At 39.0% G+C, this 27,003-nt stretch overlaps 1 protein-coding gene and 1 long non-coding RNA gene across 3 annotated transcripts in view; one reads left to right on the top strand and one right to left on the bottom strand.

Annotated features, from left to right (window-relative positions):
- LOC144030157 (uncharacterized) overlaps positions 1 to 16,384 on the top strand; it is a 50,980-nt gene extending 34,596 nt beyond the window's left edge. Inside the window, exon 3 of the long non-coding RNA XR_013287208.1 lies at positions 15,335 to 16,384. This is a non-coding gene — a long non-coding RNA (uncharacterized LOC144030157). The remainder of the gene's footprint in view (positions 1 to 15,334) is intronic.
- wnt10a (wingless-type MMTV integration site family, member 10a) overlaps positions 887 to 27,003 on the bottom strand; it is a 34,318-nt gene continuing 8,201 nt past the window's right edge. For both annotated transcript variants that reach the window (XM_077536175.1, XM_077536176.1), the window contains exons 3-4: positions 20,992 to 21,365; positions 887 to 4,330 (exon numbers count right to left, since the gene is read on the bottom strand). In XM_077536175.1, coding sequence (XP_077392301.1) covers positions 3,794 to 4,330; positions 20,992 to 21,365 — 911 coding nt within the window. In that variant the 3' untranslated portion in view covers positions 887 to 3,793. The remainder of the gene's footprint in view (positions 4,331 to 20,991; positions 21,366 to 27,003) is intronic.

Genomic DNA, 27,003 nt, shown 5'->3' with positions numbered 1-27,003 from the left:
CATCCATCCATCCATCCATCCATCCATCCAACCACCTCCCATCCGTCCATCCATCCGTCCATCATCCAACCACCTCCCATCCGTCCATCCATCCAACCAACCAGCTCCCATCCATCCATCCATCCATCCATCCATCCATCCATCCATCCATCCATCCATCCATCCAACCACCTCCCATCCGTCCATCCGTCCATCCATCCATCCATCCATCCATCCATCCATCCATCAATCCATTTTCTCTTTCTGCTTATCCTGTAGTCCATCCCCACAGGGTGCATCTATAGAGATCCATATGTACTTTATATTATAATTATGTTTATGTATTTATTTATTTATTTTATTTATGTATTTATTTATTTATTTATTTATTTATATTTGCGTGGTCTTTTTTTTTTTTGTAAAAAAACGCATAGTGAATATTTATATAAAAACTTTTTTTTTTCCCCCCATCAATAGGTGTTATGGATCTTTTGCCCCGATGCCCACGAATCGTATTTTACTCTCACCTTCTCCTCTTTTCTACATAACTCTGCTTCAAATAATGTTCTTCACAACCACCTTGCTACACTCAGTATGCTCTTCTTACACAGGAAGTTGGGGAGTGCATTTTCATATTCATGAGTGTCAACTAAATCATAAGAATTGTTTTGGATCGAAGAAAACTGCAGTCGATTTGACAATTTCTGTGTTGTGATTGGTCAGCATTTTTTTCACTTTATGCAATCATTAGGCAGATTGAAGTCATTACGGCAACACAAACACGCACAAAAAATAAAATAAAATCCTCAGCAGCGTTTCTCAACAGCAGATTTGACATTTATTAACTCAGCTTTCAGAGAGGCACTATATACATCAATACATACAGTATGTTCCCATATCAGGAGGGTCACAAGCAACGATAGAGTTGTGTCAAATACACAAATTTGGTTTCACCATTTCATATTTCTATGTACACACTGAAATCAAAAAGTAGGAAAATAAAAATATCTTAAATACTTCATGGACAAAACTTTACATAGCATACACAGGAAGCTTACAGACATTTTTTTAAATTTCAACCATTTGCACTTTTGTCACAGTAGGAAAAATAGTGGCGTACATGAAAATGGATAATGGCTGGATCCAATTTTTATTTGTGTGTAAAGTGAAGGACGCTCAACACAAGTGAAACTGTCAAACATGAAAGGTACACACTTTTGTGACGTGAACCACACATTTCTGTAAAAATCCATATGGCTCAACCTTGACGTGAAAGTTATCCCACAACCCATGTAGCTTAATTTCGGATGATTTGTACTCTGTATACAGGCAGCAGCTGACTTGTGACAAAGAAACTAGTTGCATCTCTTTTATTATTTCATGTCATTCAATACAAATTTTACCTAGGACAATCTTTATTGTTTTACAAAATATTATCCACAAAAATAAAATAACTTAGGCAACACTCACACTGTACATTTTAAGACAAAATACATATTACTAATATCTCCCAGAGTTACAGTTGTGCTTGTGCAAACTGACTTAAAATCAATGGAACACAAGAAAGATTCCTGATTTTTTTTTCTTTTTCTTTTCTCGGCTTTCAACACAGGCACAAAGCATAACTCGGAAACAAACGACATTTTCTGATCAGAAGCCAGTCCGCATGTGCTCATTTCTGAAACCACGTCAACGTTCTCGTCGACATAGTTGCATAGAACCCGACCGAGTCAGAATATCCACAGGTGCGCAGTGGCTACGCTTACAAGGTGTGAGTGTCAAAGGCCGGAGCGTTACACACAAAAAAGGAAACACTCGTGATACTGAAGCGTGTTCATGTGGTGATGATACGGACACTTTATGTACAGTGCTGGAAATGACAGCGGACCTTACGGATCATGCGGCAAAGCGTGACTAGTGAACTCGCTCTATCTGCAGCTGATTAGTCTGACTTTGATTACGGCATCCTCAATTAAAAGAGGAGGAAACGGTTCCAGTTGCTTGGGTCTGATAGGAGCAATCCCAGGATGCAGCAGCAAGCAATCAGATTATCAGATCTGGCGCTCGACTGTCTTGAAGGGAATTCAGAGATTTGCGGCTAAATATGGTAAACATGTTTGAAGATAGTTGTTGAAAAGGAGTGTTAAATTGTTTTTCCACTGGTTCAGCTTTCCATTTTCTTAACGCACACTTTGGAGTCCAACATCATCAAATTACGCCTCCGCCACTCTTTAAGCACTTGAGCGCCTTCACATACGTTCACATACGCGGTTATCCAACACAAATTTGACATGCAGTACACAAGCTATCTATGTCTACATACATCTTCCGTTTTGGTAAACCACTGGTGTGGCTAAATTTAGAACGCCTCATTGTTGGCCATGAGTGCACGCATGTTACACAGACCAAGTTGAAAGAGTGAGGAGGTGGGGGGTTGAAGTCCAACTTGATATTCAGCATGTGGACAGGTGTTTCGGGCTTGTGTGATTGCTATAGAGTGCCTCATTATCTGCCATAAGTGCATGCACAACACGGGCATGCCAGAAAGGGAAATGAGTGGGGGGTGTGGGTGGAATCTGACTTGTGCATAGAATAAGTCTGACTTGACATTCAGCATGTGAATAAGAGTTTCGGGCTGGTGTGGCCATTTAGAGTGCCTCGTTGTCTGCCTTAAGTGCGCTCACATCATGGTGAGAAAGATGAAAGGAAGTACCAGGAGGAGAAAGTCTGACTTGGCAGCCAGTTTATGGACAGGGATGTGTGGACTAGGAAGGGGGGAAAAAATGAGATCAGGATGTGATGTTGACTTTGGGCTGACCTGGCTGCTTTAGAGTGCCTCGTTGTTACCTGGGAGTGCACGCACATCCCACAGACAAAAGCGGAAGAGTTCGGAGGAAGGAAAAAAATAAAATACAAGCCCGACTTGACATTCAGCATGTGGACAAGGGTTTTGGGCTGGTGTGGCTTCTTTAGAGCGCCTCGTTGTCTGCTGCATGTGCGTCCACGTCATGGTGAGAAAGATGTCAGTGTGTGGATCGGAACATGTGGATCAGGAAGGGGAATAAGTAAGACTGCACAGCCAGGATGTGATGTGGACCAGGGCTTTGCGCTGGCATGGCTGCTATAGAGTGCCTCGTTGTTGTGCCATGGGATATATTCTAGTCACTGTAGGCTTGAAGCGTCGATAATTTTGTGACTCAAACATGTAATTATGAGCTTTTTGACTGACGTGACATTGCTTGACAGTAAGCTTTGATTTGCTTTGAGATGTACATCGATTGACCAAATCCAAGTCTAATCCGTAAACACACAAAAAACGTGACATTGATGAGTGAAGTGCCCTTAAGCTTGCCCGGCATCTTTGTGCTGCGGGCGTGCACCAACAAATTCCCGTCTGTTTGTTTCCCTGCGTGCGCAGTATGGAAATAGCAGAAATATTATGTAACATTGTGTCTAAATACTGCCGGTGAAGCATACATTTCATATAACAGTCATATTATTTGATCGCTAGTGCGGTGCTTTTTTTTTGTTTGTTTTTTGCATTTATTTCTTTCAGCTACCCGACTGTATCGGACAAAATACAAAAAAAAAACACATACGCTTGCACAGTTGTGACAGCTTTGGGCATGTAGTGCATGTGCACACTCGACTCCGACATGCAAATCGATCGTCTGCTGACGGTAGCTCTCGGCGCTCTTCACACGTTTTTCGGCTCCTTGGAAGAAAAGGGAGTGGGGGTGCGTTTAAAGACGGTCTCGGCCCCGTTCTCGTTTCTAATCAGGGTCTTTGGAAAAGTGTGTTTGGGATCAGCTGCTCATTTGCACACGCTGACCCACTCGGTTATCCTGCACTCCTCGCACACCACGTAGCAGCACCAGTGGAACTTGCAGTTGCAGCGCTCGCTGCGCGTCTGCTGCAGGATGTTGTGGCCTCGGCCGCAGCACAGACTCTCGCAGTTGTCCATGCCCGGACTGGTCTTGTTGCAGATGCGACCCTGCGTCCCCGCCGAGTCCGAGCCCAGGTCCCGCTCGCAGAAGTCGGGCGACTTCTCAAAGTAGACCAGGTCGTTGACGCCGGGCCTCCTGCGGTGCGCGTGGTGGTGGTGGTGGTGATGATGATGATGGTGGTGGTGATGATGGTGGTTGCTGTGATGGTTGTTGTTGTGGTGCGAGTGATCCAGCTGGCCGGTGTTGCGGTTGTGGGCCTTGATGAGAGTGGCGATGTGGAATCGCTCTTTGAGGATGGAGCCCACCACCCGGAATTCGGGGGTGACCTGCCAGCATGTCTTCAGCTGGCAGCTTCCTGACGTGCCGTGACATTTGCATTTCCTCCTCATGTGATCTAGAACCACCTGTAGAAGAGAAGAGGAGAGAGGGGAGGTTTTAATCACCTACAAAACTACAGAAAAATGACTCTGTATCACCATGAATGTTCCTATTTGCCATTTGATCCCACACTCTAAAAAGAGTTGGGTCAAAAGTAACCCAATTATGGATCAAAAATGGACCGATCCACTTTATGGGGCAATTTGATCCCACTTTGGGTAGAAAATAGGGCCATTTTTGTGTAAAACAACTCAGAAGGTTGGGTCAAATTGACCCAAGCAGAGGATCTGATTTCTGGGTTGTTTTGTACAAATCTATTTATTTATGTATTTATGTATGTATTTATTTATTTATTTATTTATTTACAAATGTATTTATTTATTTATTGGTGTACATGTATTTATTTATTTGTTTGTTTGTTTGTTTATGTACAAATGTATTTATATATTTGATTATTATTATTATTATTTTTACAAAATTATTTCTTTATTTATTTTTGTACAAAATTATTTCTTTTATTTATTCATTTTTTGGTGCAAAACAACCCGTAAAATTGGGTCAAATTCACCCAAGTAGTGGATCGATCCATTTTTAACTGTTTTTAGCGTGCAAGGGCCCTATTTTCATAGACATGCACTCGGCTCTGTTTTTGTTCCGGGGTCGAAGTCGAGTCTCCCGTCTTCAGGAACACATTGTGCCTCTGTGGGCATTCCAGCGGACAGAACTGCCCCTGATGCACCTGACAATCGGGTCACAAAAAGATCAAAAAGTAGACTAGATTTGCAAAAGCCAGGTCTAAGTGGTGGCGCAAGTGGTGTAATGTGATTGCATCATGGATGCAAGTTAGTTTCCAGTTGTCCACGTTGCAAGGGGAGAGCTGTAAAAAAAACAAAAACAAAAAAACAACACTTTGAGCACACCATTGTCATGCACCGACTCCAGAGAATCAAATTTCTGCTTCCGCAAACTCAAGCATTGTTTGTGCTTTGGCCTCCCAGACTTTAAAGGAAATGAGGGGAGGCACTTCGATTGGCTGGCGTTCCATCCCACATTGGCGCAAAATATCTATCTAAATAGCTAGTCAAGCAAAATACAAAAAACAAAAAACGAAACAACAGTTAGACTTGCGCTGGGCAAGTAAGTAAGGGCCTGATGACATAATGTGGCAACATGGTGAACTATTTCACAATCAAGAACTTATGGGCAGTAGGCGGGGTACAACCCTGGACTCGTTGCCAGCCAATCACAGGGCACATGGAGACGAACAACCATCCACACTCACAAGCACACCAAGGGACAATTCGGAGCGCCCAATTAACCTGCCATGCATGTCTTTGGAATGTGGGAGGAGACCGGAGTACCCGGAGAAGACCCACGCGGGCACGGGGAGAACATGCAAACTCCACCCAGGAAGGTCATTTCTGTCATTTATTTGACAAAACATTTTTACCAAGGTTAAAATGGAAGCCAGTGCCATTTTATGGAGGAAATTTCTTCAAGGGGTTTTTACTAGTGTACACTGAGCGGAGGAAAGAGAGAAGAAAAAAAAAAGCTGCCTCCAGCCAGAACTTGCATATTTCATCATCGGGATGAATGAATGAATGGTGGTGGGTGAAAGATTGAAACAGATACTGAAATGCATTTGATTCATTTGTTTGAAATGGACAGTAAAAAAGAAAATGAAAGCAAAGGAAAGCACTCTTCTGAGACACAGAGCCAAAGTCAATAATGTTTAGTCACATCAATGTGAAAATGAGCCTCGGCCCAAGAATGAGAAGCTATCAGACAATATGAGCAGAGGAATATCTTTTATCTCTCTCTTACTACTGCTTTATTTTGTTTGTTTGTTTTGTAAAATCCAAAACTTGTCACAGAACACATTTTGTTGTTGTTGGTCAGCATGCGCAACAACAGCTGGAAAAACGGGCATTTTTTTTGTCGCTTGGCAAAAATGGAGCTGGCAATGATTTCATAATGTGCAAGCAAACATTTCCAAAACAGCAGAAAAAAAAACATCTTGGTATAAGCGTGGCCTCGGGATGTATTTTTTGCTGCTATCACTCGTCAAACTGTTCGGAAATGCGAAATGGAAAATGCCGGTAAATGTGTGTCAAGACAACACAGAGCAACCGCGACGACCTTTTGTATAAACATCTCTTATTGGAAGTGTTGAAAAGACATTGTGATCGGCGCATACACGCGTCTGGAAACCTTTCTTTTTTTTTTGTAAACATGAGTGTAATGTCTTTCGCAGTAGTGGCAGCGTGTTCAAATTGCAGCATTTGCTGGACTTTTTCAAGGGGCACATTCAACCCCAGAATCACAAACACGCTGGACTTAAACACACGGCAAAGTCTGTAATCATAAAAAAATAAATAAAAAAAAAGTCTCCAGCCCACTTCGACTTGAAAGAGTCCGAGTGACCTACTGTCGCACTCGTAATTGCATCCACATTGCTACTGTTTGATGGTGAGCTTGCAACACAACGGGGGGAAAAAAATGAAGCGATATTGTAAATGAGAAGTTAAAATGTGAGTTTAGTTTAGGGCAGCAACCGTTCCTGCCACAAGAGCCATTTTATGCCAAATGACCAAAAATCTGTCTGGAGCCGCAAAACATTTGAACATTGAGATAAACGAAAGAGTGTTGTTAGTGTTAGTGTAATATGATGAGGGACCAAGAGCTAATTAGAGCTGCACCAGAACATAAAAATACAAGAGCAGCATCCAATATGTAGAATGACATTGTTTTTGGCAATTTTATGGACATATTAGGGTAATTTCTTGCCTCTTCTCTTCCTCTTTTTGGGGGGGACATTTTTTCTGCCTTCCTGCTATCAATTTTTTGACATTTTTGGCAATTTTGCGGATATTTGAGGGTAATTTTCGGGATTTCGTTTTTTGCTTTTGAACATTTTATGACGACTTTTTGAGTGTTTTATTTTCTGCCTTTTTTACATTAAATTTTCTGACATTTTTGGCAATTTTATGTCCATTGTATGGTAAATTTTGTTTGGTTTCCTCTTCCTTTTTAGACATTTTTAGGTTTAAAAAAAACAAAAACATTTTCTGCCAACTTAAAAATGTATAGTTACATTTTCTGAATATTTAATTATTCATTTTAATGTAATAATTAATTCATTAAGAGTATTTTATATAAAAAATAAATGTTTAAAATATATATATATACAAATTTCTCCTTTTTTTCCAGACTTTTCTGCCTTTCTGTCATATTTTGACATTGTTTAGGCAATTTTATGGACATATGGTAATTTTCTGCCTCTTCTTCCTTTTTTTGGACATTTTAGCTGCCTTCCTGCTATAAATTTTATGACATTTTTGGCAATTTTGTGGATATTTGAGGGTAATTTTCGGTTTTTGCTTTTGGACATTTTATGGCGACTTTTTGAGTTTCTGCCTTTTTTTTTATTCAATTTTCTGACAATTTGGGCAATTTTATGTACATTTTCTGTTAATTTTCTGCTTTTCCTCTTCCTTTTTGGACATACTATGGTCACTTTTGGACATTTTTATGTTTAAACAAAACAAATTTCTTCATATACCTTTCATCTCTCTTTTTCTGACAACTTAAAAATTTAGACTGACATTTTCTGAATATTTAATTACTCATTTTAATGTATTAATTAAAATTACATATTGAAAAAATATATATACTAATTTCCACTTTTTTTTTTTTAAAGAGGTCCACACAGTCGCAGGTTGCACAGGTTTATCTATTTATCTGGGCATGTCTATCTATTAATCACACAGCAGGTACGCAGCCAATGCTTGACACACACATCGCATGGGAGATAAGCCTTTGCGGAAACTTTTTTTTTTTTTTTTTTTTTTAAACCACCTCTCGTGAGATTTGAACTTGAAGTGATCCATTTGGCAAGAAGTTGAAAGGAAATTTAGACATTTAACAGGTAGCACAAAATCAGGACGCTGTCTGCGCTTGCTCCACGAGTGTTGTGTCAGAATGTCATCATGTGAATGTCAAGTGCTCATCCACTTCACAAAGGCTCGCCGGGAACATTCTGTTCAAGCCAAAATACCTCCAATTAAGTCCCGTCACGTGTATTAATAAACCTGGAACAGATTACTGTATGTAAAATCGACTTTGGAATAGCTTATATACGGTTGGAAAAATAACCTCTATGACCTTATACAATCTTTTGTTTTCTTCAGATTTCCTTTCGAGGAATTCCAAAGTTAAAACATATATTTGAAAGTGTGTCACACAGAAGTGACGTCATCTAGCAGCAGCCAATAGAAGAGCGCCTTCAGATGACGTCGCTCCCCTGGTGTTTTTTTTTTTTTCAATAATATGCACAAGTAATGGATTTTTTTTTAAACTAAAACTAATACTAAAACTAAGTATTTATTAAATAACTAAAACTAATAAAAACTAACAGAGCCACCCTGAAAACCAATTAAAACTAAATTAAAACAAAACAAAACGAAATAACTAAAATGAAAATTCCAAACCTATAATAACCCTGATTTTTGCAACAACATAAGGCGGTTCTCTCCAGTAGCATGAACGGCAAATACAGCTGACGTGGAGTTAGTTTAGTTTGTTAGTTTTCATGGAGCAGTCATTTTAAGCAATAGGAGTAAAATCCTGCATTTCTCTTTTTCTGCAATTACGACACCTTACTCAACACTTGTCAGCGATTGTTGGTCAGGCAGCCTTTTGTGAGGGAGTGGCTGGTGGAGCTGAAAAGGGGGCAGGGGGAGGAAATGGAAAGGAAGGCAAGATGACAGGAGGAGATGATTTTAGGGTTAGTTCCCTTCCCTTTGTTGTGTTCCTCTGCATCTGTGTGTGTTAGATGTTAAACAACAAAAGTTATTTTGTCATCAACTATAAAGTGAAAGGTGAGCCAAAGTCGGTTGGTCGATGTCATTGATACGCTTTCAGCCAGTCCAGTGAAGATATTTTTAGATGTACAAGCATGGAAACCAAACTAACCTTTTTAGTTTCCATATATTAATCTGACGACTAGAAGGACACAGCCCCTTCTTGTAGTGGACCGCAGTTGGAGACAAACATCTGGCAAAGTTTTAATTGGCTTGCAGAGTGAGACGGAGGCGTCTATAAAATAACCCCAGACGGAGATCAAACGCGACATGCTGGGAACAGATTCCGACTGCAGGATGCAGGATGCGTTCGGCTGGCTGCCGGCTGCCAGGGCTGGTGGCCACTACTGGATGATGAAGTTAGCCGAGCACCATCGGAGTTGGCATCCAATTTAGTTGTCAAAGTCGGATTAGCTTAAAATGCTTCCTCGCTCAATGTCCGACATTCTTACTGTAAGTTTTTTTTTGTATTAGATTGACACAGATTATTATTAAACATATAGATAGATAGATAGATAGATAGAGATATAGATAGATAGATAGATAGATAGATAGATAGATAGATTGATAGAGATCTAGATAGATAGAGATCTAGATAGAGATCTAGATAGATAGATAGATAGATAGATAGATAGATAGAGATCTAGATAGAGAGAGATCTAGATAGAGATAGAGATCTAGATAGAGATAAATACTGTAGATAGATAGATAGATAGATAGATAGATCTAGATAGAGATCTAGATAGATAGATAGATAGATCTAGATAGAGATCTAGATAGATAGATAGATCTAGATAGAGATCTAGATAGATAGATAGAGATAGATCTAGATAGATAGAGATAGATCTAGATAGATCTAGATAGATAGATAGAGATAGATCTAGATAGATAGATCTAGATAGAGATCTAGATAGATAGATAGATAGAGATAGATCTAGATAGAGATCTAGATAGAGATAGATCTAGATAGAGATCTAGATAGATAGATAGTGATAGATCTAGATAGATAGATAGATAGATAGATAGATAGATAGAGATAGATCTAGATAGATAGATAGATAGATCTAGATAGATAGAGATAGATCTAGATAGATAGATAGATAGATAGATAGATAGAGATAGATCTAGATAGATAGAGATAGATAGAGATAGATCTAGATAGATAGAGATAGATCTAGATAGATCTAGATAGATAGATAGAGATAGATCTAGATAGATAGATAGAGATAGATCTAGATAGATAGATCTAGATAGAGATCTAGATAGATAGATAGAGATAGATCTAGATAGAGATCTAGATAGATAGATAGATCTAGATAGAGATCTAGATAGATAGAGAGATAGATCTAGATAGATAGATAGATAGAGATAGATCTAGATAGATATAGATAGATAGATAGAGATAGATCTAGATAGATAGATTTAGATAGAGATCTAGATAGATAGATAGAGATAGATCTAGATAGATAGATCTAGATGGATAGATAAACTCAAGTCAAAAAGCTGGACTCCTTCACAGCTCAAGCGAGAGCACTTGTTACTTTTAGTTTTGTTGTTGTAACACATTTGGCAAGAATTTCTTAGCATTTGCACACGTCAATAAGAAATGCCCGTTAGCAGCATTGAGTAATTGCAGCGATTATTTGTGCGACAAGCAAACACAAGGAGGCGGTTTTCAGCATGCGGGTGCCTGTCAAGCGTTGGGTTGTAGCGCAAAAGCGCGTGTGACGGCGGCACGTACGCCCAAGGTGAAGTATTGCCACATTGCTGCTAACCGCGAGCCACACCTTTTCTTTTTGATCACATCCACCAAGTAACTACAATGAGGGATTAAGCATTGTTACGTTGCAGAGGTTGACTGAGGATATCAAAATGTTTTAGCACGATGATAGAGATCAAATTATAACGCTTACGAGTATCATTACGATATCGTTATCCTAATAGCATAATTGCCCAAATCCTTTTTGAATGAACACTCAGTTCAGTTACCTCGATTCAACTTTTGCAAATTGCCGTGATCAAAGAGTATCCTTTTTTATTTATTTATTTTTTTATTTATTTTATTTTTTTAAAGCCAGCATGTCGCTAGCTTTTTTTTAATGCTATTGTGTCAGTATGTCAAAAACGATGTGCCAATTATGTCAATTGGCCAATTATGCTATTGGTCTAATGGTACTGATAAAGAAAAATATACATGTTCAAAAAGCATGTACGTTTACATAGTATGGTTTACATATTAAACAGCTTCATCTTTATTATTAGTATTGAATAAAACCTTCAAAGAAAATGAAAATAAAGAACAACAATAGCAAGAAGTGAATTAAGTGTTAAGTTGCTATTTTTTCTTTTTCTTTTTTTGCTGAAAGGATAAACGGAAATTTTATTTATTTTTTTCTCCGAAATTAAGATTGTGAGCATGGTTAGGGCATTTATAAGCTTTTAAGCTTCAGATCTAACCTTTTATATTATATATGAGAGATAGGAGTGTATACATACATATTGTATGTGCTGTATGTGTGTATACTGTACATTGTTTTTTGTTGTTGGTTGTTTTTAATTTGGTGTGTGATCATGCTGTCCACATAAATCAACTTTATTAAAATCCAAAATTCAAAGTTTATATTCAAAATCAAAATTGTTAAATCGAAATTTAAATTTTCAAAATTTAAAATTTCAAAATTACATTCACACTCAAAATTCAATTAAAAAATTCTAATTCAAAATCACAAACTGAAATGTTTCTCCCAAGTTATGAGCACGCTATAAATATAACTAACTGTTATAAGCATTCAAAATAAAAATTTGAAATCAAAATTCAAATTCGAAATTTAAATGCTGAAAATATAAAATTTCAAAATTACATAAAACGTTACATTCACACTCAAAATTCAATTTAAAAATTCAACATCACAAACAGAAATGTCTCCCAAGTCATGACCACGCTAAAAAAAAGAGAAGCTAACGGTTAGCATTCTAAATCAAAATTCTAATTCGAAATTTAAATTTTCAAAATTTCAAATTTCAAAATTATATATATTACATTCACACTCAAAATTCTATTTAAAAATTGTAATTCAAAATCACAAACTGAAATGTGCCTCCCAAGTCATGACCACGCTAAAAAGATAAGCTAACGGTTAGCATAGCCTCTTCTCTTTCTTCTGTTGCCACTCTTCTTTTTATTTTCCTATGATGGTCATCTACAATGCGTTATTATATTCCTTATCATCCGATATGTGTGTATTACACGATGCTACTGTAACCGAGTGACAACATTGCCTCTCATCGCCACGCTCACAGTTTATACTGCCATTTCAGTCTCCCTGTACAGTAGCGTGTTTCGAATGTTATCATCAGTCAATCCTTGTGTCATCATGATGACTAAGTAGTTGAGGGAAAATCCGTGTCTGCTGTCTGCGCGTCCCCAACGCGCCTGCTGAACAACTTCTGGCTCGCCGAGTGTTTTGTTGCTTCGAAGCGAAGCAGCTTTCAAGCCAACCGGAGAGTCGCGCTGATACCAAAGCGCACACAAACAATCCCGCAGCAGCGCATTAAGCTCAAGCGTCACTCCAAACGGAGGAAACGTCTCGACGGCGTACGGAGCAAATGCAGTCACGCACATCCGACTGCACGTCCGTCCGGGACGGGAGTGCAGCGGGTTCGTCGGCGCTGTGCGTGTGTAGTATCTGCCCATTCAGTGTCCACCACCACTCTCATTTAGAGACTGTAATAAAATGTTATTACCGGCATAAGCACTTCCACCTGTTGAGAGTTTTAGCATGAAGCGCTCATGTCAATGCACGAGTGTGAGTAAATAAGGTGCAGTCGGAAAGGTGGAGTGTGTGTGCGGTGAGTCACGTGAAATGCTCCACTGATAAGGAAAAGAAACCCATCCACACAGTCATTTCTTTTTTTAATAGTTCTTGGGTGGCAGCTGACTGGCAGCTGGCATGAGTCAATTAATGAATGCTACTAATCACAATTCAGCTACTGTTGCTGCATTCGATTTGTTCACAATGAATCCTGCTGATAATCACTTTGTAGTATTGACACTTGCTTGTACTCGTTAAAATATGTTGGATATGCGGTATTCAGGGTTAAAGGGATACTTTACTTATTTAGCCATTTTTGGCAGTAATATTTTGCCTATAATAAATGTGATATTTTCATTATTTTTCATGTACGATTAATACCTTTAAAAACACATTTTGCAACTTGCTGTCGATTGAAAATGACATCACAAGGGCTCACGTAACCAATCACAGCTCAGCTTGTGAATGTCACATGACCAAACCGAGAAAACAGGTGAGCTGTGATTGGTTACCTGAGCCCTTGTGATGTCATTTTCAGTCGACAGCAACTTGCAAAATGTGTTTTTAAAGGTGCTAATTGGACGTGAAAAATAATGAAAGTATCAAATTAATTACAGACAAAATATTAACTTTTTATTGCTATATGGGGCTAAGATAAATAGGTGAAGTATCCCTTTAAAGTAGTTTGGGATTTTTCATTATAGTTAGTTTGTATTTCTTTTGACTTTTGTTTAATTTCACTTAGTTTTAATTAGAGGTTATAGCAAGTTATTTTTTCTTGTTTTATTTTATTTTATATTTTTATTTATATTTTTATAATTTCAAAAATGCTTGATTTAGTTTATTTGTTATTAGTTTTAGAATTTTTTTTTTTTTAATCTTTTATATAAATATAGGGAGAATATGTACAATAGGAACTGACATGCATAATGGAACGGATGGTGTTCCACAAGGTTCGATTCTAGGGCCTCTGCTGTTGTCATTGGATTACATTTTAAGCAAACAGTAGTGATTGTTTTAAATTGCTCTATTAAAATAGTGGGAATCAGCGTCCTAACTGCATGATTTGCATGGCCAAGTTGAGCAATTTTAGTCCAGCACAACTAGCAAAACGAAAGGAACTTGAAAAAATTGTCATTGAGCTCTGCAGTGAAAATCCAGCCTCGTGAAGATGACACATTCTGATTACAGGGGAACAAAGAGGTCAAGTCCGAGCCTTGATGACTTGATTGACAGGTGTGTCAAAACGACCGTTTTCCATCCGCGTCGTCAACAGCAGTCGCGTTGCCACAAGAAGCGAGCGCGCGGTTCCTTCCTGTAAAAGGCCATATAACGTCTCTTGCTCTTCGCCTCCAGTCACGCGCTGATGATGAATGGTAATTACTGCAAGATGTTTGCCAGAAACAAAGCGCACTGTTACACTGTCACCACCTGCCTTAATGAACAGAAACCGGCAGGACTCGACAAAACACACGGGCACAGCTCGAGAAGCTGAAGCCCCGCACTACAAAGGGGGAAGCTTAGCAAGCATTTTGTTTGGAGGTGTGTTGCTGAATGATTGAGGTTGAGTTCCTGCAATGTAAAATATTTCACTTGGCTGTGAAGTTTATAGACCTGGTAAAGTGGTACCTTGCTAGGAGCAGCCGCATATGATCCGGTTATTAAAAAAAAATAAAAAAAACATTCTGACTTCAGAGGCAAAGTTTGTTTCGCGTCACTGCAAATTGACAGTACTGCAACAGGCTAGCGAGTAGCATTTGTTTGCATGTTCTAATGCTTTGAAAAACCAATATTTGATATCATATACTATCATTCTTTTAGATAATCAATGAATCGTTTTGAGGTCTCTTAAATTAAAATTGGACACTTGGAGCTCCTCAGCAGTAATTATTCTGCACTTCCTGGAGTCCTCCATGAAAGCTTATGAAAGATTATCTTTGTTTATAACCCAAATAAAACATCGTAGACCCCAAAATCGTAATCGAATCGAATCGAATCGCGAGACAGTCAAAGATTCCCAGCCCTAAAAAGCAGTATTATCTTTATAAAGGCAGAATTGTGCATACAGCTGCATCGTATTAGAATGTGCAGGTGTACCTAATGATGCGGTGAGTTGGCGTAGTGATTATTTCAGCCAAGTGGCATTAAAAGGAAAAAAAAAACATTTTCACTGTAAGTTATGTTAATAAAATCCTGTTTGAAAGTCATCTGCTCCTCCTATTCTTAATTTCTCAACATATGCGAAGTATCAGACGAGAGTAGCGCGAAACGGGAGTTCCAGCGGAGGGGAAGGAAGGCGGAAAACGCTTTCTACTTTCCACTCTGGTGTTTGAAGTCCAAACTTCTTTTTTTGCAGGATTCTAAACATCTGTCTCCAAACTGCAAGCAGCCACTAATTAGGACTAAAAACAAGACGGGACGTCGTGAGAACCCTGGGGTGGGCATGAGGGGACATGCACGCCTCCCCTCTATGACAACCACCGCATTCCTCTCTCTGCTTCAAGAGAACTTCTCTCCCAGGTGGAGTCGGTCGGGCAAGTGGGTGGAGGGAGCAAGATGGTAGTCATGGGTCGAGAGGGGAAAGACATACCAAGGGCATTATTTTTATTTACTCACCTGGTAGTATTTTTCTCTAAATCAAGAAGCTGCGTGTAGTATGAGGTCTCGGAGGTATTTCTTCCAATGTTCTTTACCAAACTAAACAGTAGCGTGGAGCATCTAATATTGAACATCCCTAAAAGTCAATATTCGACCAATATGCTTGCAAAGCTGCACAAAACTTCAGAGGTGAACCCGTTGGACGTGATGTCATATGGAAATAAAACTTGCGATATAACATTTAGTCTATAATAGTACAATAATAGGACTTTAAAATGTAAATATTGTGCCACCTGTTTAAACCCACATCAACTGTTAAAGTTTATCTAACAATACCGTGGCTTGCTAGAAACGTAGCATCACAAAGATGGACATATTTCCAGAAATAATGTTTGATTTGAAGTATTAATATGTCATGATTAGCTAAATGGAAATTAATCACACGTTAAGAGCACAAACAGGAGTGAACATTTAGCTGCCATGCTAACATGGCTAACTGGTACACACTTGTTTTCCAGACTACTTTGTGTAGGTTTTATTTTTCTTTCTTTTTTTTTTTTATCGGTTAAGTTATAATTCTCACACCTGAAGTTTTTTTTTTAGCATTATGAGGCATTTTCTCAGATGTAAAGTATTTAATTCACATTTTAATTGAATCATAGGTGGATATTAGTGGATAACAGCAGCGAGTTACTTTATGGTAAGTTCATGAATGAGCACCGAAAATTTCTTTTGTGCTTGATTAAACGCAATGAAAAGTTACACAATTCATGTTGAAATATTAAAGAACAAGTTGGATTACTTCAAATAGCGTCACATCAATGCATGAAGTGATTATTGTGCCTTTAGATCCATGTTTTGAACGTAACGGATGCTGATGCTTTAGCTAGCTCTAGCTAGCTTGTGGCGCTATTGGCTAGTGCCACTGTTGCTGCAGTTTGTGTTGCGGGAGGTAGATAATTTAAGTAATTTGTTGTTGTTTGTTACTGTTCAGTAATAAATGATGTTTGTGGGACTGTTGTATGGCAGTGCAACACTGTTCCCTATGATATTTCTTAATTTCGACAATAACATCATCAATAAACTAACTTCGACTTGACTTTTCTCACGTTATAGTCGACCACAAAAAAACCTTGTAAATGTGATTAGTTGGCAGATAAGACTGTTTATAATTATTTTATTATTAGGCTTTGACTCAATCTATTTTTAGTTCTTTTATTCTCTATGGTGGAAAAATAATTCCGCAGCCTCCAGGAATGGATTGTTTCCCTCCTAATATGCAAAGCTAAGGTCGTAACATCGGAATATTTTGGAGCTGCTCACAATTCCATATTCGAATCAAATCTCTTAAACCAGAAAAAAGAACACGCTAAGGACTGAAACGCTCAGACGCAATTAGCCTCTGGCGGCCCAGCAGACATGAGCTCCACTGACCTGCCAGTTTCATAACATTACACATCGCAGGCCCCCGAAGACAAATTATTCTGTTTCTTGGCTTGTGAGGACATTACGACATGTTACACGAGCCCTCACACAAGACTGACACCCAGTCCACTGGGCCGCTTGGAACTCAAGTCACCTTTTAAGAAACAGTGAGGCGATATTTTCTACTATTACAGTGCACCACAGGGGAGGCCTGATGTTGTTTCTCTGCGATGTTGTGTTTTGTCTGCATAATCAAGGGGACCAGAAGTCAACTGATTGAAAGATTCGGGCCCTAAATGACTCAGGAGGAAGTCGGGAACAATGTGCCATAAACAGCCGCTTTGTTCTTTTCTCTGCTGCAGCGTTGTAGATGGTCACGGCTTATCTCCGTCAATTGCATCGCCCAAGGCACCAAACCAATTGACAAGTTAGTTTAGTGAAGTTAGAACTGCTAATGTGGGGTGGAGAAAAATACAGTCGGTATTGCCGTTTTTTTTTTTTTTTTTTTCTTTTCTTCTTATTCCAATAGATCAGTTTTACGTTTTTCTTTTCATCAAAATGCAAGCATATAGTCTAATATATATTTTATAATACATTTAATAAAGTTGGGAAAAGTACTATTAGATAGTTGCTAGTACAGCATTAAATTACGAAAATAAAATATAGAGATCGCTGAGTGAGCGATTCATTTGCATTAAAGACAAGTAGTCATAGCTAGCTAACTAGCTAGCTAACCGAATGTCGCAATTGCGCTAATGCATACAAAAGTGCTCAAGTTCTTACGGTGCATTCGAGGAAGGTGGGAAGTCGGATATATCCCACTTGAATTCTCCAAGTTCCAACCTCCAAAGCTTTTGAGAAAAATGTAAACAACAAAGATGGCTGATTATGACAGAGTATTTGTTTGTCTGTTTGGTGCAGTCAGTCAAAATCACATTGGGTTATGTAAAGTAACTTTTTCAAATAACTACATGAATGTTGTGATGAATAAATAGACAAATGTGTTTATAATTGAGTAAATTATGTTTTTCCATTCCCGCTCTTTGTCTATACGGGGTCGCCACTGTCAAGTGACGTCAGATTTAAACCGGGCGGTGAAGTCGGGGTCCAAAGGGACATTCCTGTGCATACTTTCTGGTATGAAGTCGGAAAAATCCAACTTCCCAACTTCCTTGAATGCAGCATTATATAGTGGAAGAGGGGCGACTCATGCTGGATTGTAAATTGCGTCGCACGGTTTTAGCCACGGCCCAAAAATCTGGAAAACTGAAATGGTGACAAATTTAACAGTTTTTCCTCCATAACTGACTAGTACACATTTATAGATGTGTTTTTGCCCGGCTGATTGTTGTCACTTTCCTTTGTCAGCCTGACCAATCTGACGGAACATCCGCACACACCCACAATAACAGACAGAAATATCTGAGATCTTCCCATTTCTATTCAGATGGGATGAGTTGATCACTTTATATGCGAAGTGAGGAAATGACAAAAGTTTCCCCAAATTGTGGAGTTAAAAAAACAACAACTGCTGAACATCCACCGTTGGCAGTTTTATTGAAGAAAAGGAAACTTGAAGTGAAAACGATCAAATAAAACCACAAGAAGGAGCCTGATATCAGAAGCCCTCGTAAAGCATCTGAAGAGAAGCTGTTGAACGACTTCATGCTTCCTGTTGGTCCGCCTCCCCAACCCTGAGGGGACCTACTGGAGTCTAACGTGGCTTCAGTATTTTTGCTCAACTTGAGCGCAGAAGAAAAATGACAATAGTCATTTTTAGTGTAATGGTCCGCAGGAACAGGTGGTCCCTCCATTAATGTTTGTGACGATTTATTGACTAAAATGAGGCTGCTTGTATTGCGCTTGATTGCGTGTGATCGTTTTATAGCCTTCGTTTATCAAGGAATGATGAGCTTCAGGTGTTCTGCACCGTAACCTTTTGCAGGTAACCTGTCAATCAGCCAAAGGCGTGTTTGTGCAAAGCATTAAATGTCTTTCGTTGCGGATGTATAGTGTGTATGTCTCATTTGCAGCGTATAAAAAGTCTGCACACCCCTGTTTAAATGATATTTTCCCCACATGTGTTTTGTGGAGATTTTGTTATGACCCAGTGAAACCAAGGTTGAACTTTTTTGCCATACAGTAATTCTAAAAGTTACGTTATGAGCAAACACAACACCGTACATTAGAGTGAAGCATGTTAGAGGCAGCATCATACTTTGGGGCTATTTTTCTCCAGGGGAATTGGAGGAGTTATGAAAAGTTCAAAATATAGCAGTCAGTGTGAGCGCAACACCTGCAGGCTTCTGCGAGGAAGCAGAAAAAAATACAAGCTTACTAGAACAGAAATTGGGGTTAATCAGAAGCATTTTAAATGGTGGCAATTGTGTGTTGACTTATTTAACGTGAGTGTGAATGTGATTGGTTAATTGTGAACACAGGCAGGTTGCAGTTATGAGGGTGTGGGCACTTTTGCAACCCCTCTTTTTTGTCTTTTTATTTTTACTTCCCGGTCATCAAATCGGTCATTTGCTTTGTTTATGTTATTTTTAAAATATTATTTATATGCAGTATTGTTATTTTTATTTTTTTCTTACAATTATAGCTTTTCTTTTTTTTTTTAGGTCACACTAATAGAAAAAAGTTGTAAATGTTTTATTCTCATCTCATTTGTCTATATCACTAAAATCTGCCATTTGAACAGGGGTGTGTCGACTTTTTATATCCACTAAGCCTCAACATGGCAAGCAGGCATCAATTTCCCAGTGATTGTTACCGTTTGTCTTGTTTTAAAATCCATGTAAGGAGAAGTTCGCAGCCGACATGACAGGTGAAGCCTGGGGCAGCGCATTTCAAGCGGAATGAATGGCAAGAGGAATCATGGAGAATTCCCTCTGCCTTTTGTGGCCTCATTTGCAGTACATTATGCGCAGATAACTTTTCTGTAAACACATACAATAAATGAATTACATGGACTCACCAGACTAAGCTTTATGTACACTTGTACAGCCTAAATAAACTTTTCTTTTTAGTGGGACTTAATACAGCAATTTTCAGGAGTGTTTTGCCAGTGTGGATAATTATTATGCTTTTTAAAATTGTATTTATTTATTTTTTTAATTATATTTACATTAACTTTGTCTTACACTCAATGACCATAAAATTCTCACTGAAGCAACCCCTCTTTTACTGGATTTTGACTGATTTTGCAATGCCCACAGAATATTGTGTTCTATTGCTATTAAAAAAAAAAAAGGAACCTACCAAAAGAAAGATGACAGTCTGTTCTTTCATCAGGAAAAAAAGTATATTTTTATCTGTTTCCATTTTGCAGCAATTAGCATTAGAATATAGCTAAGTTTCATTAATATTCACATACCTGGTGAAAACAGTGACAAAAAGAACTTGTTGCAACATGGCCCTGGCTGATCTCTTATACTCTGTTGCCACCTGTTCGACATTTTTTTTTGTAATATCTACCATTGCTTTAAGCCAGCTCATGTCAGAAGTTGCATCAAAGCCTTCTGTATGCTGTTGCATTTAAAAACAAATAAACTAACAACAACAACAAAAAACATTTAAAAAAAAAGTACTCTGTTCTCCTCCCACATTCCAAAAACATGGCAGGTTAATTGGGCGCGCCGAATTGTCCCTAGGTGTGCTTGTGAGTGTGGATGCTTGTTCGTCTCTGTGTGCCCTGCGATTGGCTGGCAACCAGTCCAGGGTGAACCCCACCTGCTGCCCCAAAACTAGCTGAGATAGGCTCCAGCACCCCCCGCGACCCTTGTGAGGAATAAGCGGTCAAGAAGATGGATGGATGGATGGATAAAAAAAAAAAAGTGTAAATACGTTTTTGGCAGTGAAGGACAAAGTATTAAAAACGTGTTTCCACGTTTTTGGGTTTGAATGAGTTAATAACAAATAATAAGTAATGATGGTAAAAATGATTCCTGAAACACATTTTCCACTCCCACCCCGCCATTGACTCACCTGTCTGCCGACTCGGTTGTTATGAAGCCGCATCCGAGCGTGGATGTCCCGGTAGGTCTCGCGCGCGTCCAGGAAGTCCCGTGAGAATTTCTCCCCGAACTCCACGTCGGGACTGCAGCCGCCCCACTCCCAGGAGTCCTGCGGGCCCGGCAGCTCGGCGGGGAAGTGCTCCATGACGCCGTGGACCATCCCCTTCCCTCGGTTGATGGCCTCCAGTTGCAAGCGGTGCAGTTTGATGCGGAAGGCCTCCTCGTCGCCTCGCCGCTTCTCGTCGCAGCTGCAGGCCTTCAGTTTGCCCATGGAGCACGCGTTGGCCACCGCGTGCACCACGCCCGCCGCCGCGATGGCGTAGGCAAAGGCGCTCTCTCGGAAACCTGTGAGGGTGACGGGTGAAGAAATAACAATAAATAATAATATTACAAAAAAAAATAACACAGTAAATTCCGTAGAGTAAATTTGACTCTCTTTATAGTGGGACCAAATAGTTTTGGAGTAATACACTTGGAAGAGAGTAAAATAAAGAATTGGAGAAAAAAAGAAATCACACAAGGTTTGAGCAAAGAACTCACAATCTTCACTTGAGCTATGCCCTTCCTACTTTTTACTTATATCCAAGAGAACAAAAACATTTTTGTTTTGGTCTCTTGAAGTTACGAAGATTCTAGCTGACATGAGCGATACACGAACACACAACAAGAGCTGCGTAGCTCCCAAACTGAAGGTCGTGAGTTTGTTCCTTAACCCTTGAGCGACTTTTATTTTTATTTTTTCAATTCTGTATTTTGCTCTCTTCCAAGTGTAAATATTACTCTAAAACTGACTCTATTTGGGCCCACTCTAAATAATCAAATTTACTCTAAATAGAGCAGTGTTAATTTTGACAAGTAATTTTAACTTAGTTTTAGTTATAATCTTTTGACTAAAATTAATTAAAGTTTTAGTCATAATTTAGTCATCTGGTTGTATTTTAGTTTTAATCCAATTTTAGTCGACGAAAAAGAGCAATTTTTTTCGACCAAATTGACAGTTTAGTCGATATTTTCCTTCAGCATACATTTCAAGTTTTAGATACAGAAAATTAAAACGCGTCTATTTGTAACTGTAGTTTAACACGCAAGACACATTTAATACAACGGTGTCTTTTATTAATTGTTTCAATGAAACATGTTGAACTGACAATAATATAACTTAGTTTTCACCTAAATTAAAAAGTACATAATTGCTTGAGATGAATTTTATAGCATAATGAAATAAATAAAATTCAATAAATTAATTAAATTAAATTACATTATATAAAGTGCACTGAACCCTGTGTTTGTGAGTGGTTCTTTTCTCCAACCTGCGTTTCATTCCTTCCGATTGGATTGTGTGAATTTTCGTCACTGTGTTTTCATTTCGTTTTAGTCATTGACGAAATTGTCAGTCAATTTTATAGTCTCAACGAATGGCTTTTATTTTAGTTTCCATTTAATTTTCATCTGTAAAAAATTTTTCATGACGAAAATCTTTCGTCGACGAAATTATCACTGAAATAGTCAAATTTACTCGACATAATTGACTGTATAGAAAAATAACAGTGACCAACGGAGGGAGACAACACGTGAAGCCTGGCGGTTCACTAATTAGCGCCCCGAGTTTCTTAGCTAGGAAAAAATGGAAACATGAGGAAGAATGGAGCGCAAAAAAAAAGACACAATCTATGATCCTTTAAAGTGGTGCACAGTCCACATTTTCGTGGAATTTTCTACCTCACAAAACCTTGAAATGAACATCTAGCGAGGAAAATATAGATTAAACATATCAGAAGATAAATTACTCCTCGCTTTATCAACTAGGCGTCACCTTATATCAAGCAGCAGGGGGCCGCCATCTTGAAATCATGTCAGCAAAGGTCACATTTGGATTGGCTACCTGAATGTCTGCCCTTAGCATGTAGCTCAAGTAACTTCACCCAGTGAGTTCTTCTCACCGAAAAATAACAGACCTGGAAAAGTATCCGCACTGAGCAAAAAGTCGTTCCACATCGTTTGACTCCAGTGTTCGTCAGCCTTAACGAAGCGTCACAATCAGGAAGTGATTCCTTTCCTGTCGTGCTAATAATCCTGTGGAGGGTCACGACAAGTAAACTGAGCTTAATCCCTGCTAATTTGGGATCAATCCCAAGGCAGATACCAGACGACGCTCACATTCACACCTACGGGCAATTTGGAGTCTTCAAACTTAATTACATGTTTTGGGGGTTGGGAGAGGATGTCAGGCAGGTACTACATTACAGCTTCCTCCCACATTCCAAAAAACACCCACGTTTTGATCAAGAGAGTGTGGCCTGTATATGCGCCCGAAGGACAACAACATGTTACCCCAGTAGGCGAGTTACACGTTTAAAAGGCTTATGGAGATGATTACCAAAGGATCCAAAACAAACGTTGGCTAAGGAGACACAGATGATTTGGATTTTCCCATTAGGTCTAAAATCAACACACATAAAAACAGGAAAACATCTGGGACAACAGCAATTAAGTGTTGCTTTTGTCCCTGAAGAGCAGCTGAGCTTGAACAGACCTCCACCACGCCCACCAGAAGAAAACACACACGCATTGTTCCGTCTGGGTTGTACTTTTCATTATACGCAGGATATTCACTCGCCGGCCAGCTGTTTACATGTCAAGTGTAACGTGTCCTCATGACCATCAATCAATTCCTTGACAAGATATATTCTTTATCTTTGCAAAGATCTTTGCCTCGGAACTGAGTGACTTTTTCCCCTCTTTTGGCTGCATGATGGTTGTTTGAAACTGAAAGCTACTTTTAGGGTTAGGGTACTGATTAAAACGCGACCAGTTTGATACACACTTCTGAAATAACAATTTTGTTCATATTAGGGTTGTCAACATTAGTGTGTTAATTTTGAGTTAATTTAAAGTTCCTTTAACACCCCTTATTTTTTTTTTAAATGTGCAATTTATGACCGCCCCTTACTTGGAAAGCCTGTATTGGGGGAATTCCAGTCGCAACGCAGCAGACACATCCAGGTCAAAATTTAGCAGTAATAAATTAATAATGCATATATTCGTGGAGACTGGGGTCAAGTTGTATTTTACAATTTAAAAGAAAATAAAAAAAAACGTCCAGAATTTTACCAGTTATTTATAAAGATTGGATAGCTCTTAATATGAAAAGAAAAATCCACTGAGCTGTCACCGTCTTACAAATGCAATTATGCCATCTAGTGGCAGAAAAATGACCTGCACATGAATCAATATCACACTTTTTTTTTTTTTTTACCATACAGTGTGCATCTTTTGATTTTTAACTCATCCATCCATTTTCTTAACCACTTGCTCCTCACAAGGGGGTGCTAGAGCCTATCCCAGCTGGCTTCAGGCAGTAGGCGGGGGAGACCCTGAACTGGTTGCCAACCAATCACAGGGCACACAGAGACTAGTCGGACAATTCGGAGTGCCCAATTAACCTGCCATGCATGTCTTTGGAATGTGGGAGGAGACTGGAGTACCCGAAGAAGACCCATGCAGGCACGGGGAGAACATGCAAACTCCACCCAAACGCATTGACTCGAGCTTGCGTCCTCAGTACTGGGAGGCGGACGTGCTAACCACACATGCACCGTGCCGCCCAATTTTAACTCCATTTTATGAATTATTTTGAAATTACTGTATCAATGACAAAAAGCTGCAGCCATATTTCTATTAATTTAACATTTTTTTCCCCCAATTTTATGTTAACAAGGGTATGAAAACGTAGAAAAAATATTTTATTGTACATTTTATTGTACATTTAGAACAGATATAAAATTTGCAATTAATCGTGAGTTAGCTATTGAAATCATGCGATTAATTACGATTAAACATTTTTTTAATTTATTGTTTTTATAATTAATATAATTGTATAATACATAAATATGAATAAATACACATATATAAAATAGAATTTTAATAATAAATATTATTAATTTAATTTTTATTTGATTGCCTTACACCCTAATGGTATTCATTAAGAGTAAATGGGACAACACGGTATTTGAGTAATGCAGAATACATACTAAATATATAAATAAATAATTGCATAAATACATACTAAAAAAAAAATTCAAACAACTTTTTATGTTGGGTAAAAAAAACAAAAACAAAAAAAACAAGTGCATTAATCAAATCAAGTTTTAAGGCTTGCGGTACAGTATTTGACAAATTGTTTTATTCAGTGATTCCCACTGTACAGCCACCTACACACACACACACGCTCCACCTCATGAGATTTGGACAGCACTTAGGCTCTGCCTCATACATAGAAACCCCGTTTTAGGTCTTTCCCTGCGCCGAGCCGGGCTCGCTGCAATGCAGGCCCCCAGAAGACGGGGAACAAATCAATCTAACAAATAATTCACCGGCTGCGGCATGCCCGGCTGAACTGATGGCAGAGGAAGTGGCAAAATGAATGAAAGATTCAAGGGAAACTGTCACTTTGTGTTACGGAAACCAACGGGAGCTGGTTTACGCCTTTGCCGCCGAGAGTTGGCAAAGTGCTGAGAGCAAATTTGCGAGCACTCGCACCGGCGAGGGAAGTAAAAGCATTAGAAGCAGCCCAGCCTGCGGGAAGACGGTAACAGGACAAAGTAACCGAATGAAGAGGTATTCCCCTATTTCTGTCTATTCATGTCTTGCCTCTGGAGGCGGCTTTTTTTTTTTTAATGCAAGATAAATACCGGCAGCGAATGTGGCCTCGTAAATTTGATGAAATCCATCAAGGCGCTGATACGTGGCAGGAGGATCTGAGCCCTTCTCCCGTTGTCAAATGACACAACGAGGCGCACTTACTGTACAAAGATCCGTGCAATTCTGCCAGCTGGGCTTTTAAGTGGCTTCAAGTGGATCGTACCTGTTTCCAATACATCAACTCCATCGGCAAATGATTTGTTATGAGCACTTCCAGAGAGAATGAAACCAATCTGGATGATCTCGCCGCCAAGGTTGTAAATCTGCCTCGTTTACAGTAGCAAACGGGAGTAGCGGCTGCACGCGATGCCGGTTGCAGCCTGTTAACTTGAGCCACTTTGTAGCTTTTGTGGAACGGAGTAAGTCAACACGTATCGTATGAATCATCCGTTTCAAAAGGGGTTGTTTATGTCGGCGGTTTTTGGAGTTTTCGCCACCCCGGGGCAAGGCAACCATTTCAAACAAGCAACTGTCTCTTCTAATAGTGACAAACAACTTTGACATGAAGTTCTGCATAGGGAAAGTAGGTTAAAGGTCATGCTGATAGTGGGGAGTAGGAAGTCAAATATGATGTTTTAACTGCACTATTTTCCAGCTACTACCTGCTTTAAAGGCTCTGGCCCAATTTAAAAATCAAGTCCTGGCGCAGCATAATTGCCCAAATCATTTTTAACATACTCTCGCAATATCAATAAAACATACCTGTGTTTAGAATGTGACATAGGAAAGCAACTATGCTATTAGGCTAACTATATAACTATATATTCATTTTTGCTGCTTCGTTCAAGTAAAAATTTCACATTAGCTGCGGAAGTAGGACCCAAGACACCAAAGTTGGGAAACACAGCATTTATATACAAAAATACAAAGTCATAACAAAGAGATGAGCTGGATACAAAAATCCCTCCAAGAAAACACTTGACAGAAAAATCTTCACTGAGAACCTTGAGCGGGCTGGACGCAGAACTCAGAAGTACAAAGTAACCACAGCGAGCTGGGCTGGATGCAGAACACATGGAAGACAGCTTGCATTGGAAAAAAAAAAAAAAAAACCTCAACGTGCTGAGAGAAACCTCAGTAAAGCAAACTCAACGTACTGACAAAAGTTGTCATTCAGTAACTCTCGCTAGGGAAATGCACAATTCTGTATGACGGAATAATGGCATATATGACAAAATACATGTAGTTAGACAAACATTGGCTAATACAGGACCATGGCAACTGACAACACCGTCACAAGGGATATAGCAACACCATAGCAACTACAAAATTAAAGTAACTT

Source organism: Festucalex cinctus, chromosome 11 (genome assembly GCF_051991245.1).
Source record: "Festucalex cinctus isolate MCC-2025b chromosome 11, RoL_Fcin_1.0, whole genome shotgun sequence".
Classification (NCBI taxonomy): domain Eukaryota; kingdom Metazoa; phylum Chordata; class Actinopteri; order Syngnathiformes; family Syngnathidae; genus Festucalex; species Festucalex cinctus.
The sequence above is the reverse complement of the archived record's forward strand: the minus strand, read 5'-3'. Positions and strand labels throughout refer to the sequence as shown.